This window comes from Ovis aries, chromosome 3, assembly GCF_016772045.2.
Source record: "Ovis aries strain OAR_USU_Benz2616 breed Rambouillet chromosome 3, ARS-UI_Ramb_v3.0, whole genome shotgun sequence".
NCBI lineage: Eukaryota > Metazoa > Chordata > Mammalia > Artiodactyla > Bovidae > Ovis > Ovis aries.
Window position 1 is genome coordinate 147,677,307 of NC_056056.1, and position 14,622 is coordinate 147,691,928.

The window sequence follows — 14,622 nt, forward strand, 5'->3', positions numbered from 1 at the left end:
TAAAAAACAACTGAATGATCTTGGTTTCTTTCCAAGGCAAACCACTGAACCTCTGAGTAATCCAATCCAAGTCTGTGTCCCAACCACTGATGCCAAAGAAGCTGACGTTGATGCTAGTGGTAAAGAACCTGCCTGCCAATGCAAGAGACATAAGAGACTTGGGTTTGATCCCTGGGTCACAAAGATCCCCTGGAGGAGGAAGTGGCCACCCACTCCAGTATTCTTGCCTGGAAAATCCCATGGACAGTGGAGCCTGGCAGGCTATAGTCCATGCGGTTGTAAAGGGTTAGATATGACTGAAGCAACATAGCACGCACACATGCTTGCCCCAACCACTGAGGCCGAAGAAGCTGATGTTGATGGGTTCTATTAAGACCTACAAGACCTTCTAGAACTAACACCAAAAAAAATATGTCCTTTTCATCTTAGGGGATTGTAATTTAAAAGTAGGAAATCAAGAGATACCTGGAATAACAGGCAAATTTTGCCTTGGAGTACAAAGTGAAGTAGGACAAAGGCTAATTTGTTAAGAGAACACACTGATTACATATAGTGAACACCCTTTTCCAACAGAACAAGAGACAACTCTACAAATGGACATCACCAGATGGTCAGTAACTAAATCAAATTGATTATGGTCTTTGCAGCCAAAGATGGAGAAGCTCTATACAGTCAGCAAAAACAAGGCTGGGAGCTGACTGTGGCTCAGATCATGAACTCCTTGTTGCCAAATTCATACTCATGAAGAAAGTAGGGAAAACCAATAGGCCATTCTGGTTTGACCTAAATCAAATCCCTTATGATTTATACACTGGAAGTGATGAATATTTTTAGCGGATTAGATCTGGTAGAAGAACTATGGACAGAGGTCCGTAACCTTGTATAGGAGGTGTTGACCAAAACCATCTGAAAGGTAAAGGAATGCAAGAAGGCAAAGTGGCTGTCTAAGGAGGCTTTACAAATAGATAAGTAAAGAGAAGTGAAAGGCAAAGGAGAAAAGGAAAGATATATTCAACTGAATGCAGAGTTCCAGAGAATAGCAAGGAGAGATAAGAAGGCCTTAAATGAACATTGCAAGGAGATAGAGCAAAACAATAGAATGGGAAAGACTAGAGATTCTCATCAAGAAAATTGGAGATATCAAGGGAACATTTCATGAAAGAATGGGCACGATAAAGGACAGGAACATTAAGGACTTAAAAGAAGCAGAAGATATTAAGAAGAGGTGGCAGAAGTACAAAGAACTATACAAAAAAGTCTTAATGACCAGGATAAACTCTATGACTGGTCACTCACCTAGAGTGAGACAAACTGGAGTGTGAGGCAAGAGGGCTTAGGGAACATTACTAGGAACAAAGCTAGTGGAGGTGATGGAATTCCAGCTGAGCAATTTAAAATCATAAAGATGATGCTGTTAAAGTGCTGCACTCAGTATGTCAGCAAATTTGGAAAACTTAACAGTAGCCACAGGACCAGAAAATGTCAGTTTTCACTCCAGTCCCAAAGAAGGGTAGTGCAAAAGAATGTTCAAATTACCATACAATTGTGCTCCTTTTACATGCTAACAAGGTAATGCTCAAAATCCATTGAGCTAAGCGTCAGCAAATCATTGAGAACTTCCAGATGTACAAGCTGGGTTTCAAAGAGGCAGAGGAACCAGAGATCAAATTGCCAGCATTTGTTGGATCATGGAAAAAGCAAAGAAGTTCCAGAAAAACATCTACTTCTGCTTCATTGACTACGCTAAAGTCTTTGACTATGTGGATGACAACAAACTGCAGAAAATTCCTAGAGATGGGAATACCAGACCACCTTGCCTGTCTCTGAGAAGAGGTCAAGAAGTAACAATTAGAATTGGACATAGAACAACAAACTGGTTCAAATCTTTTGAAAAGAGTATTACAAGGCTGAATACTGTCACCCTGCTTATTTAACTTCTATTCAGAGTACACCATGCAAAATGCACATGAATGAACATTGGGCTGGATGAAGCACAAGTTGGGGTCAAGATTGCTGGGAAAAATATTAACAACCTCAGATACGCAGATGATACTACCCTTATGGCAGAAAGCAAAGAGGAACTAAAGAGCCTCTTGATGAAGGTGAAAGAGGAGAGTGAAAAGACTGACTTGAAACTCAACATTCAAAAATCTAAGATTATAGCATCCAGTCCCATCACTTCATGGCAAATAGAAGGGGGAAAAGTGGAAGCAGTGACGGATTTTATTTTCTTGGGCTCCAAAATCACTGGGGATGGTGACTGCAGTCATGAAATTCAGATGCTTGACCCTGGAAGGAAAGCTATGATGAACCTAGACAGCTTATTAAAGAGACCTCACTTTGCCAACAAAGGTCCATATAGTCAAAGCCATGATTTTTCCAGTAATCATGTATGGATATGAGAGTTGGACCATAAGGAAGACTGAGTGATGAAAAATTGATGCTTTCGAATTGTGATGGTGGAGAAGAGTCTTGAGAGTCCCTTGGATTTCAAGAGATCAAACCAGTCAATGCTAAAGGAAATCAACCCTGAATATTCATTGGAAGGACTGATGCTAAAGCTGAAGCTCCAGTACGTTGGCCACCTGATGCAAAGAGCCAACTCATTGAAGAAGATGCTGATGTGGGGAAAGATTGAAGGCAAATGAGGAAAGGCGCAGCAGAGCATGAGATTATTAGATAGCATCACTGACTCAGTGGACATGAATTCACGCAAACTGTGGGGGATGTTGGAGAACCGAGGAGCCTGATGTGTTACAGTCCCTGAGGTCCCTAGTCGGACAGGAGTTAGCAACTGGACAACAAGTGCTTAGACCACTCTCAGATCCTCTCCCCCATTCCTCACTGCACCTCACCTCATCCCATATTCTGGCTACTTATAATTTCTTTTTGTAAGAACAAACTTATTTGTCTGTTCCTCTATCTACCCTCTCACTGCTGGACCTTGACTTTAGGCCAGGATTATACTTTATTCACCAATATATTCCCCATGCCTTCCAGGGAATCCTATTAAGCACTCAGAAGTGTTTGTCAAATGAATAAATACATAGTTGAACTTTTAAATGAATGATGAATATGTGGAAACATCATATGACTCTTCCTCCTCTCTTATGAACATTATGATTTGCTCTTTAGTTTTATTTAAAACTATTTCTCTGATGCTTTTGTTTTTCTAATCTTTATGAAACTCCTCTCTCTCCCAAACACAATTTAAAACATTTAGAAATATTTATTTTCTTGGAAAGGAAAGGCACTGGGCATTTTAAACTGGATATATATTTAGTATGTTCAGCTTTATCCCATTTGGCAATTAGAATGTTTTACATAAATTTGTAAGCTTATCTTCCTAACAGCATATATATAAACACAATAAATATTTACCCATATTTTCTGATCCTGGAGAATACTGAAATATTTAAATATGGACTTATTTCTTGAGAAAGCATTTTTAATAGAAAGTCGTAGACAAAATAATAAAAGTCTACATGGTAAGACTTTTGATAGCAAAGCTCCTCTTCTTGAATCAGTTCTGTTAGGAAAACATGAGGCCACAGAAGTAAAATTTAAATAGGGCATAGCCAGGCTTCTTTCAAAAATATCTCAGTAGAAGAAGCTTTTTGTTTCTCATTAAGCCAGACTTCTTTCTTGTCAGCACACTCTCCATTAGGTTTTCACTAGGGGAACAATATCTCAGCTCAGGTTAGAGTTTTTCTGTTTATTGCTCTATATTTTAACCTAGAGGTTACTGATTGATGTAAGCTATATGTTTATACTCCTGACAACAAATAGGCACCATAATGATGTATTTCTCTGGAAATATTCATGTCTTACTTTTTATTGTTTCATAAGACCTCAAGTCTTGATTCCTTACTAAACTATACTGCCTAGAAGGGCCTGGGCCCCATTCAGTATTATTACTAAAAATTATCATTAAAATGTCACCAGTATATCACTTTATTTATAGCACATGTGACTAAATAGATCCCTTGTTGAGCATTATTAAAGTGTCTGTTTTGAATCTTTAATTCTTCATTTTGTATAATTCAATTAAATATCTATTTTAATCTGAAGCTTAATATAAGGACTCTAATAAGATTTATTTCCTTTAGAATAAAATTGCACTGTTAACAATCCTAACAGATTTGCTACAGACATCTTTTTCATTTTCATCCTAAAGGGACATTATTAAGAAAATGAGTTACATAATTGACTTGCCCATTACACAAAGCAGGTAACAGCCTCCCAGGCCTGCCTGCACTTCTGTTGGCTTAACCACAGGTCGCACCAGTGAAGCCTATATACATAGTTGTAGCATTTGCTGTCTTTAGATTATTCAGATTTTTATAGCTGTATCTTGCTTTTTAATAGAATTTTCTTTATGTTCTTTAGCTTTGGGAATCTTGTTCACACACACACAAGAAATTGTATGGCTTTTAAGAATGTTAGTAATCCATCTAATTGCTTTTAACTGTAAGAGTTTACTATGAAAAGATTTGATTTGTTACTTCCAATCATGCCACTGTACTTAATTTGTGAAAGATGATGAATATTTTCTAAATATTATACTTTATAAAGGCAGACTATATTTACTCCATTAGATATTTTAGAGGTTAGCATCCCAGTTTAGTCTAAAATGTTTTATCATCTGCACCTATTGTTTTCTTACCTCCACAATTTTGCTTATCTGTATTCAGAATACAAGACTTCACCTGTCATTTTTTTTCCTCAAAATTCCACATCCTCTAAGAGCCAGCTTGTCATAGCACCCCTTAGATGAAAACATTCTTGATTTATTAGCCATGCTAGTCACTATTCTTCCCTAGTCATTTAGTGTAACTTGATAATGTCTATCACTTTTTTGGGCAACTAACATCCAAAATTCTTTCTAGTCTTTGCAGTTTATAGCAAGGAAGGATTTATTTTCCCTGTCAGATCAGGAAACTAAAATCAAGACAATTCAAGAAACTATACAAGGATTCAGCCTGTGTAACTTTTTGGCTTTCAGACCCACAGTGTCTACAGAGCCTTCCTCTCACTGTAGCACTCTGATATGCATGCCAGGTGACCTATTATTTTTTTTTTTAATCAAGTATGATGTAAAAATATATAACTTGTAGTATAATATAGACCAAACTGAAATGAAGTAAAGGAGCCTTTTATTTGTAAATGGAATTTTATTTTTATTAAAGAAAAAATTTTATTTATATGGGTCCAGCTCCTTAAGAATTATATAGCTTCTGATGATTTAAGCCAATAAATTATGTCTTGATTTATATATAAATCAATCATTTTATATATATGTTTTAATATCTCATAGTTTACCTCTGCTTCCCTTTTATTTTCTCATGGCTGTTCATTCAACAGAGCAGATTCTTTGGGGTAGCCAGTTCAGCAGCATTTTCCTCTATAGTTTTACTTGAGTCTTCCCAAGAAGTGTTTCTATAGATAGTACTGAAATGGTTACTTCTAGGCCTGTCTTAAAGAAAATAGTTTTAATAATGTCTTTCCACATTCTGTAGTGACAACAAACTAAGAAATATTTTTCAGTTCTTTAACTGCTGTACTTTTCGGCTTCAAGCTTGACTTTCAAATATATAGTCATGGTGTCTGGTTTAGGCCTTTATTTCAAATCTCCTACCCAATGTATTCCATCTGGCCGTCAACAAGAGAATATTCATTCTCTAAACTCTTCAATGAATCAGCACTGTGCTAGGAACCCAGAGACAAGCCATAGACTCTGGGCTTGAGGAGACCACTTTTGCTGGTCTCCTCCTCAAGCATACCATTACCACCTCTCCTATACCTGGTCCTACTGGGCTGTAAAACTTACAGAATTACAATTTAAACCATAAATTTAAATAGGAACTGATAAATCATCTTATTTTACTTAATGAGGAAACTGAGGTCCAAGGAGGAGGTTAAATGACTGTCTAGAATTCACATGTTGTTTTTGTTGCTAAGTTGCTCAGTCGTGTCTGACTCTTTGTGACCTCACGGACTGCAGCATGCCAGGCTTCCCTGCCCTTCACCACCTCCCAGAACATGCTCAAACTCATGTCCATTGTGTAGGTGATGCCATCCAATCATCTCATCTTCTGTCATCCCCTTCTCCTCCTGCCTTTTATCTTTCCCAACATCAGGGTCTTTTCCAATGAGTCATCTCTTTGCATCAGGTGGTCAAACCATTGGAGTTACAGCTTCAGCATTAGTCCTTCCAATAAATATTCAGGGTTGATTGCCTTTAGGATTGACTAATTTGATCTCAAGAGTCTTATCCAACACCACAGTTCAAAAGCATCAATTCTTTGGCACTCAGCCTTCTATATGGTCCAACTCTCACATCCATACATGACTACTGGAAAAAACCATAGCTTTGACTAGATGAACCTTTGTCAACAGATTAGTGTCTCTGCTTTTTAATATGCTGTCTAGGTTGGTCATAGTTTCTCTTCCAAGAAGCAAGCATCTTTTAATTTCATGGATTGTCACCACCTGCAGTGATTTTGGAGCCCATGAAAGTAAAGTCTGTCACTGTTTCCATTGTTTCCCCATCTATTTGCCATGAAGTGATGGGACCGGATGCCATGATCTTAGTTTCTTGAATGTTAAGTTTGAAGCTAGCTTTTTCACTCTCCTCTTTCACCTTAATCAAGAAGGTGTTAGTTCTAGAAGGTCTTGTAGATCTACACAGAACCATTCAACTTCAGCTCCTTCAGCATTTGTGCTTGGGGCATAGACTTGGATTAATGTGATATTGAATGGTTTGTCTTGGAAAGGAACTGAGATCATTCTATTGTTTTTGAGATTGCATCCAAGTACTGCAGATGACACCACCCTTATGGCAGAAAGTGAAGAGGAGCTAAAAGCCTCTTGATGAAAGTGAAAGAGGAGAGCGAAAAAGTTGGCTTAAAGCTCAACATTCAGAAAACAAAGATCATGGCATCCGGTCCCATCACTTCATGGGAAATAGATGGGGAAACAGTAGAAACAGTGTCAGACTTTTATTTTGGGGGCTCCAAAATCACTGCAGATGGTGACTGCAGCCATGAAATTAAAAGACGCTTACTCCTTGGAAGAAAAGTTATGACCAACCTAGATAGTATATTCAGAAGCAGAGACATTACTTTGCCGACTAAGGTCCATCTAGTCAAGGCTATGGTTTTTCCTGTGGTCATGTATGGATGTGAGAGTTGGACTGTGAAGAAGGCTGAGTGCCGAAGAATTGATGCTTTTGAACTGTGGTGTTGGAGAAGACTCTTGAGAGTCCCTTGGACTACAAGGAGATCCAACCAGTCCATTCTGAAGGAGATCAACCCTGGGATTTCTTTTGAAGGAATGATGCTAAAAGCTGAAGCTCCAGTAGTTTGGCCACCTCATGCAGAGTTGACTCATTGGAAAAGACTCTGATGCTGGGAGGGATTGGGGGCAGGAGGAGAAGGGGACAACCGAGGATGAGATGGCTGGATGGCATCACGGACTCGATGGACGTGAGTCTGAGTGAACTCCGGGAGATGGTGATGGACAGGGAGGCCTGGTATGCTGGGATTCATGGGGTTGCAAAGAGTCGGACACGACTGGGCGACTGAACTGAACTGAACTGCATTTCAGACTCTCTTGTTGACCGTGATGGCTACTCCATTCCTTCTAAGGGATTCTTGCCCATAGTAGTAGATATAATAATCATCTGAATTAAATCCACTCATTCCTGTCCATTTTAGTTCACTGATTCCTATAATGTCAGTGTTTACTCTTGCCATCTCCTGTTTGACCACTTCCAATTTGCCTTTATTCACGGACCTAACATTCCAAGTTCCTATGCAACATTGCTCTTTACAGCATCAGAATTTACTTTCACCACCTGATACATCTACAACTGTGTATTGTTTCCCCTTTCACTCAGCCTCTTTATTTCTTCTGGAGCCATTTCTCAACTTTCTCCAGTAGCATACTGGACAGCTACTGAGTTCATCTTTCATTGTCATACCTTTCGTCTTTTCATACTGTTCATGGGGTTCTTTAAGGCAAGAATACTGAAGTGGTTTGTGATTCCCTTTTCCAGTGGACCACGTTTTGTCAGAACTCTCCACCATGACCCATTCATCTTGGGTGGCCCTATACAGCATGATACATAGTTTCATTAAGTTAGAATGTAACCCACCAGGTTCCTCTGTCCATCGAGTTTTCCTGGCAAGAATACTGGAGCAATGTGCCATTTCCTCCTCCAGACCTGACCCAGGGTCTGAACCCACGTCTTGCTTCTCCTCCATTGGCAGGAGGATTCTTTACCACTGAGAAGCCCCAAGTGCTATGGACACACATACAAAAATGGACTGTAGGAGCCTCAGAGAAGGAATGGGACACTAGTTAGGAGACTCTTACAGTACTGCAGGTAAAGAGGAAGGCTTTTAAATCAGAGATGTCTAGAAATGGTAAAAAGTGGTCATCTTTGGATTTTATGTGAAGGTAGATCTAACAGGATTTTCTAAGAGTGGACATTGGGTGGGAGAGTAAGAGAAAACTCTGTTGACTCCTCAACTTTGAGCTTTGATTCAAGAAATCAGCAGTGTCATCACTGAATGTGGTTCTGGAAACACTAAACTCAAGATAAATGAGAAGAAAGTTTCTTCCTGAAAGTGCCTCCAGTCTAGTGGCTAACACAAATATATTCACTTAATTATAATGCTACTTTGTTGTTATACACCACTTTGCCTCAGCAAAGTGTTGTCAAAGCACAATTCTAACTAGGGAAGTGAGGACAGATTTCAAAGCAGAAGTTATTCTGAGCCTGGGCTATCATTCTTCTTGAGTTTGGTATTATATAACTTGAATTTAGAAAGATAAACTGTATTATATTCACATAATTAAAACAATTAGAGTAAACCAAATAAACCAAGCTGTAAGCAAATTTTTGGTTCCATTTCAGACCACAGTCATGCATTATTAGCCAGAAACAGAAGTTAAAATCAAGTCCCCTTTCCAATGTAAGCCTTTACATATATAGTATTTTCCATTGCAGGAGCCTTCTTCCTTTATGCTGGATTTGCTTCGATGGGTCTCCTTTTCATCTACGGCTGTCTTCCTGAGACAAAAGGGAAAAAATTAGAGGAAATTGAATCACTCTTTGACAACAGGCTATGTACATGTGGTGCTTCAGATTCTGATGAAGGGAGATATATTGAATATATTCGGGTAAAGGGAAGTAACTACCATCTTTCTGACAACGATGCTTCTGATGTGGAATAATTATCAGCTGCTTATATATTTAGTCATTTAAACAAACTTGGGAGAGAAGAACAGCAATTGGTGACCTCACTGCCCGGCTTTTAATCTGGTTCTTTCCACAGTCTAGTTTTGAATGACTTCATATCCTAGAATATTTGATTCCAAGGAAGATACCATCACAATGACATTTTTTTCACATACAGAGATGTAAAAAATTTACAGAGATTTTAAACTAATAATTATTGAACCAATGTGTGTAATTCCTTCCTGAGATAGTTTAAAATGAATATTGTACCCAGTGACTTCAGTGATATCCTTTTTTCCTAAGACTATATGTAATTATTAGTGGCAATTGAGTCAGTGCTAATCCAGCAAAATCATATATGTATGATATACTTATGACAAAGGATGCTAAAATATGGTCCAAAGGTATTTTCTGTCAAAGCACAGTCTGTTGGCCCTAATTTTTCCTAAGGATGAGGCACTTATCTGTGATCAGCTATTAGAAAAAAATTCCATTTAAGCTTTCATCAACAAATTCAAAAGTGTCTCCTACAAGGGCACAGCTGTCCTATATCCTTTGTATTCTACATTTTCGTTTCTCTCTCCAATTCAAATCTTGAAAATTCTTCAGCAGCTGACTCTGTACAGAATCTTTTGAACATTATAAAAAGCAGGTCTTTTTAGGTTTATTTTCCTACATATTTTTTGCATCAGTTAAGAAGTATACATTTGCACAGATTAGCTAGCAAGTTTTGATAAGTATATTTTATTGCTAGAAAGAAAGAAAAGATTTTTATGGACCTTAAAGATTTTTAACCCTGAGTTAGTCACTTAAGTGTGCAGCTGTAAACACAAAATAGCACTAGATCTTCAACTGTATTTCAGGGTCAGTTTTTGTTCAAGCGAAAATCCCCTGTATTCACAACTTCACTCATCAACTCTGGATTCCTACTATTTGTGCCTTCATTTGTGTTACATAAATAGCTTCTAGCAGACTATTTTTCCCCTCTTTTAATCAAATAATTTCTGAAACAAGGAAGGAAGGAAGAAAATCAGCAACAGAAATAACCCTGCTGTTATTTATGTTTGTTTAATTAAGTAATGAGACTTCTATTTTTATTAGCTTTTTATTAACTTTTCCTAAGGGAATTGTCACATTTTATTACATAATGGTACTTGTCTTTTTTTTTTCCTTTTTGAATCTAAGAGTATAAACTGGTTTTTATGTTGCACACTTTCTCATTTTCTCTGACATTCTCTTAAAAATAGATACATAGATTTGTCTGTGGGTGTATCCTTTTTCTCATGCTTGACTTGGATTTTTTTCCTTCTCGTCTAAAACCTGGGATTTTCCATTGGAACAGATTAATGGTTCTCATATGTGTCTTTAAGAAATATTGAGTTACTATATTTCTGCAGTATTTTTTCAAAGTATTCATTAGTTTCTATGCTCATTCATCAGTGAATTCCAATTTTTGCTCATATATTAAGAACTACATAGTATGTACAAAATCACTCACAAAATTACTTAGTTCCAGTGAAAATATGAATGCGTCTTCTGAGGTCAGTTAAAAGTGCAAACATTTGATGCATTTTAACGTGTCTCTAAACATCTAATAACGTATTCTTTGGAGTGAAAGAATGACTCTAAATTCAGTGTATTTCTGCCAGCCTCCAAGATGGTTTGGTCTCTCTCAAAGTCTGGCTTTAAGAATGTCATAAGAACATTATGACAATTATGACAACTGAGAATGTAGCCAAAGAGGTTCATTCTCTAAAGTTAAAAATCCTTCCACCAAAAAAGAGTTTTCTCCCTTTGATCGTTTCATGTAATTAAACAAATATATATTTTTGAGAGCTTTTTTCCTTGACTTAGGTGCTCTGACAATTGATTTCTAAAGGGATATTAATTTTGCTTTTCCCCAGAAAAGCAGATGTGCTTTAACAGAGAAAGTTATTATTCTATTGATATTTCTTACCCCATTAGAAATTTCTTGTTTGTATAATATTTCACACAGGTAAAATGAAATGGGAAATGAACTATTGTATGATAAAATCAGAATATAATGTGAAGAAAAAGTATTTAAACCCATAAAGTGATCTGTTTAGAAGTTTGTTTTCCTGATTTATCTAAATAATTCCCACAATTATTCTGTTTATTGTATACATGGCCTTAACTATATGCTTATACTCAGCTGAGCTGAATGCACAGTAACTTTATTAAAGAAGCAACTGAGCTCATTATTTCCTATAGCAGAACATGGCCTGTTCTCTCTGACATAAGTAAATAGTGTTTTCAGCATTATATCCATAAATGCACATAATAGGGAAAAATAGCCACAGTTCTTGTCTTCTATTCTCAATTCCTTCTATAAAGGACTACTAGTTATTTATATAGTGATAAAGATAATATTCCATATCTTTGAAGTACAAGACAGAGAGGCACGGTATAGGAATTATTTATAATTTTTTAATGACAACTACTTGAAAAGGAACCTTATAAAATTAGGGTATTATTTTTAGATTCAGTGAACATTTATAGTATATTAAAAACTAAGTATTTGAATTTTGCAGGTTTTTTAATAATATGCACCTTCTAAGTTATCAGCATCTTTGGCTACCACTGTCAACTTGAAAACATTCCATTTGAAATATCATCAAATATATATTTATAGGAAAATTTATATATGGTATGATTTGTTCTATCATATTAAAACACATTAAGCATCACACTGTTAGCTGAAATGTTTCCTTCTAAACATGCTACAAATTTAGTAGAAGTTTATTGTGATTTAGGAAAATATAGGGAAGATGATCATAACCTCTATTGAGGCCTAGCTGGATGGCTGGTAAGATATGCACTAGACTTAAGAGAGTATAACATTTCATTTGCATCTGAACATATAGGGCCAAATGTTAAAATCAGATAGATTTTAAAGATTAGGTATTAATATTTTTCTTAAATATAAAATTCCTAATAATTTTGATTGTTGCACCTTAGTCAATAATTACCCAAAACATGATTTTAATGTATATATAAAAGATCTAAACTAAAATTAGATTTAAAAGGTATTATTTCCATTTGAAATTTTATCACCAGTAATACGCAGTAGTTAGTTCCCAGATGGAAAATGCTGAGAGTAGTGTTATCAAGTACTTTTCATATTTTCATTTTACCACTGAACCATTTTAGTGTGTAAGAGTCTAAATATTATTTCTTAAGTTATTCACTCTAAAGTGGGAAATTGTTAAATTAGAGAATTTAGAAACTGTTTACTATAATTTCAAAATCAGTTATCCAGAGGAAGAATTAACAGGGAAAAATATAAGTTGACAATTTATCCTTTTGCCTTTATATCAGAAGTAGAATTGAAATGCATTATAATACTCCATAGATCTTGGGGGAAGGGTATTCTATAAAATATTCTTCATGGCATCTAAGAAAATCTCACTAGCCTCATTAACTTAATGACACTAATATATTTTATAAATGCTATAAAACAATAAGAAGGGTGGGAGGATTCTTTTGACTTTCTTTCATCAATAATTAAGAACAATAAAATTAATAAGGTGTTTTGTTATAATTAATTTATTTTACTATTCTCCTAGTTATGAAATCACAAATTACACTAAGCACCTAACAACATCTATATAGTTGTTTTATCAGTTTTAAGTTGCCACATTCAGATCTTTTCAGTAACTACAAATAAAAGAACGATATACTATGCCAGAAGCAGAGAATTCATAATATGTACATTATACCAAAATGTATTGAGTTTTGGATAAATTTTACAACTTATGTGTAGCTTCTGCCTATTGAGAGACTCAGAATTGTTCTCTGGATTAATTTTAGCATCCTGTTTTCTGTCACTTTCTGTTTTCTTAGCCTTATGTACAATAATGTTAACCTAGTTTGATGAAGTGATCCAGTTTATAGCAGCATATCAATTTCAGTATCTTCAGTCCTTCCGGGTGAGCAATATTGCTGCTATTTTCTAGAAACAGAAATCATTTTAAAATGCCAACAGCTAACTGCTCCCAACTCTCTTAAAGATCATCTCTTAGAGAAGGAGATTTTTGTGTGCCAGTAATCATCAGAGAGAGATTTTGTAAGTGTTAATGATGTTCAGAAATACATGAAAGAATTTTATCTTATAATTTTCTTGTGAGTGTAAAACAATACAATTCTCATAAGTCTTCACTTTATATGTATAAAACAGAGTCTGTTACACTTGAGTGATTTGGTCTGTGGAATGTTAAATATCTATTTTCATTTAGCAGCAATATTCAGCTTTTGATTTTAGACAGTTAAGCCCATGCATTTGATTTTATCATATCAATATAATGAGAAAAAAAAACATAGCTTACAAGTACTAAAAATTAGAAACCACAAATATTTTGCAAAATTTTAGCAAATTTATCATTATTCCATCTCATTTGAAGGTTAAAAAATGAGACTCAGCTCTCGCCAAAGTAGAAATGTATGTTCTACATGTCCAAACTGGTTTCTAACAGCTTTTGGACTATATTTCACTTGATGTTATAGTATCTTTTATTTGTACTAACTGTTCAAATTTCTATTTAAAAGCTCTGATATACATCTAGATTAAATCGAAACACAGTTTTGTGCTTTTAAAATATGTTTTCAAAATGTATATTTTAATTTCCAAGAGTGCATGTCATATCGTGTTTAATTCATGTCTTAACAAATCCAATATAAATATTTATTCCTACATGTGACATGAGATATCTCTTAAAAATTTGAATATGTATCATTTCCTTCAAAGTCATTCTAGCTATAGTTGTATCAAAGTATTGTATATTTTATGGAGATTTAATGATGTATATGTAAATGTTTTTTAAGTTATTTTATTGAAGTTCAATCTTTACATAAAATTAAATCTTTTTTTTAAAGTGTCAGTGCCAGAACTGTAAATGAAAATAATCAAATAAAAGTTAAGACAATTCACTACTCATTTATCTTCCTTGTAGGTTTATGTTTTAACCAATTATCTTCTTTGGATTTTAGAATCTAGGTTACATAGTAAAAGCATCTAAAAAGATTACCTATATCTGTATATTTATGCAATGCTATTCATTTTAATGATATTTTAACTTTAAAAATATTTTAATACCTAAAAATTATTGCAAGGAATTATTCTGAATAGTAAATATAAAGCTCTGAAATGAAGTACTCAGAAATCTTTGAAGAAATTTCTTACTGTTGTCAGAACCAGACGTTGACATGAACCATTGTGTCAGATTGACAAAAATTATTTGAGGTTGTTGCTTTACAAGTGAAAAAATACCTACTGGATGACCAGTTGACAGTTCTTTTTGGAATTATGTATGCCATTCTCCATTACCATTCTCCCCCTCTGTAGCTTTTATTGGTAA

General features: G+C 35.4%; 1 protein-coding gene across 1 annotated transcript in view; it reads left to right on the forward strand.

The window, feature by feature from the left end:
- Positions 1-14,201, forward strand: part of SLC2A13 (solute carrier family 2 member 13) — a 515,613-nt gene extending 501,412 nt beyond the window's left edge. Inside the window, exon 10 of the mRNA XM_027967447.2 lies at positions 9,017-14,201. Coding sequence (XP_027823248.2) covers positions 9,017-9,243 — 227 coding nt within the window. The 3' untranslated portion in view covers positions 9,244-14,201. The remainder of the gene's footprint in view (positions 1-9,016) is intronic.
- The last annotated feature ends 421 nt before the right edge of the window (positions 14,202-14,622 follow it).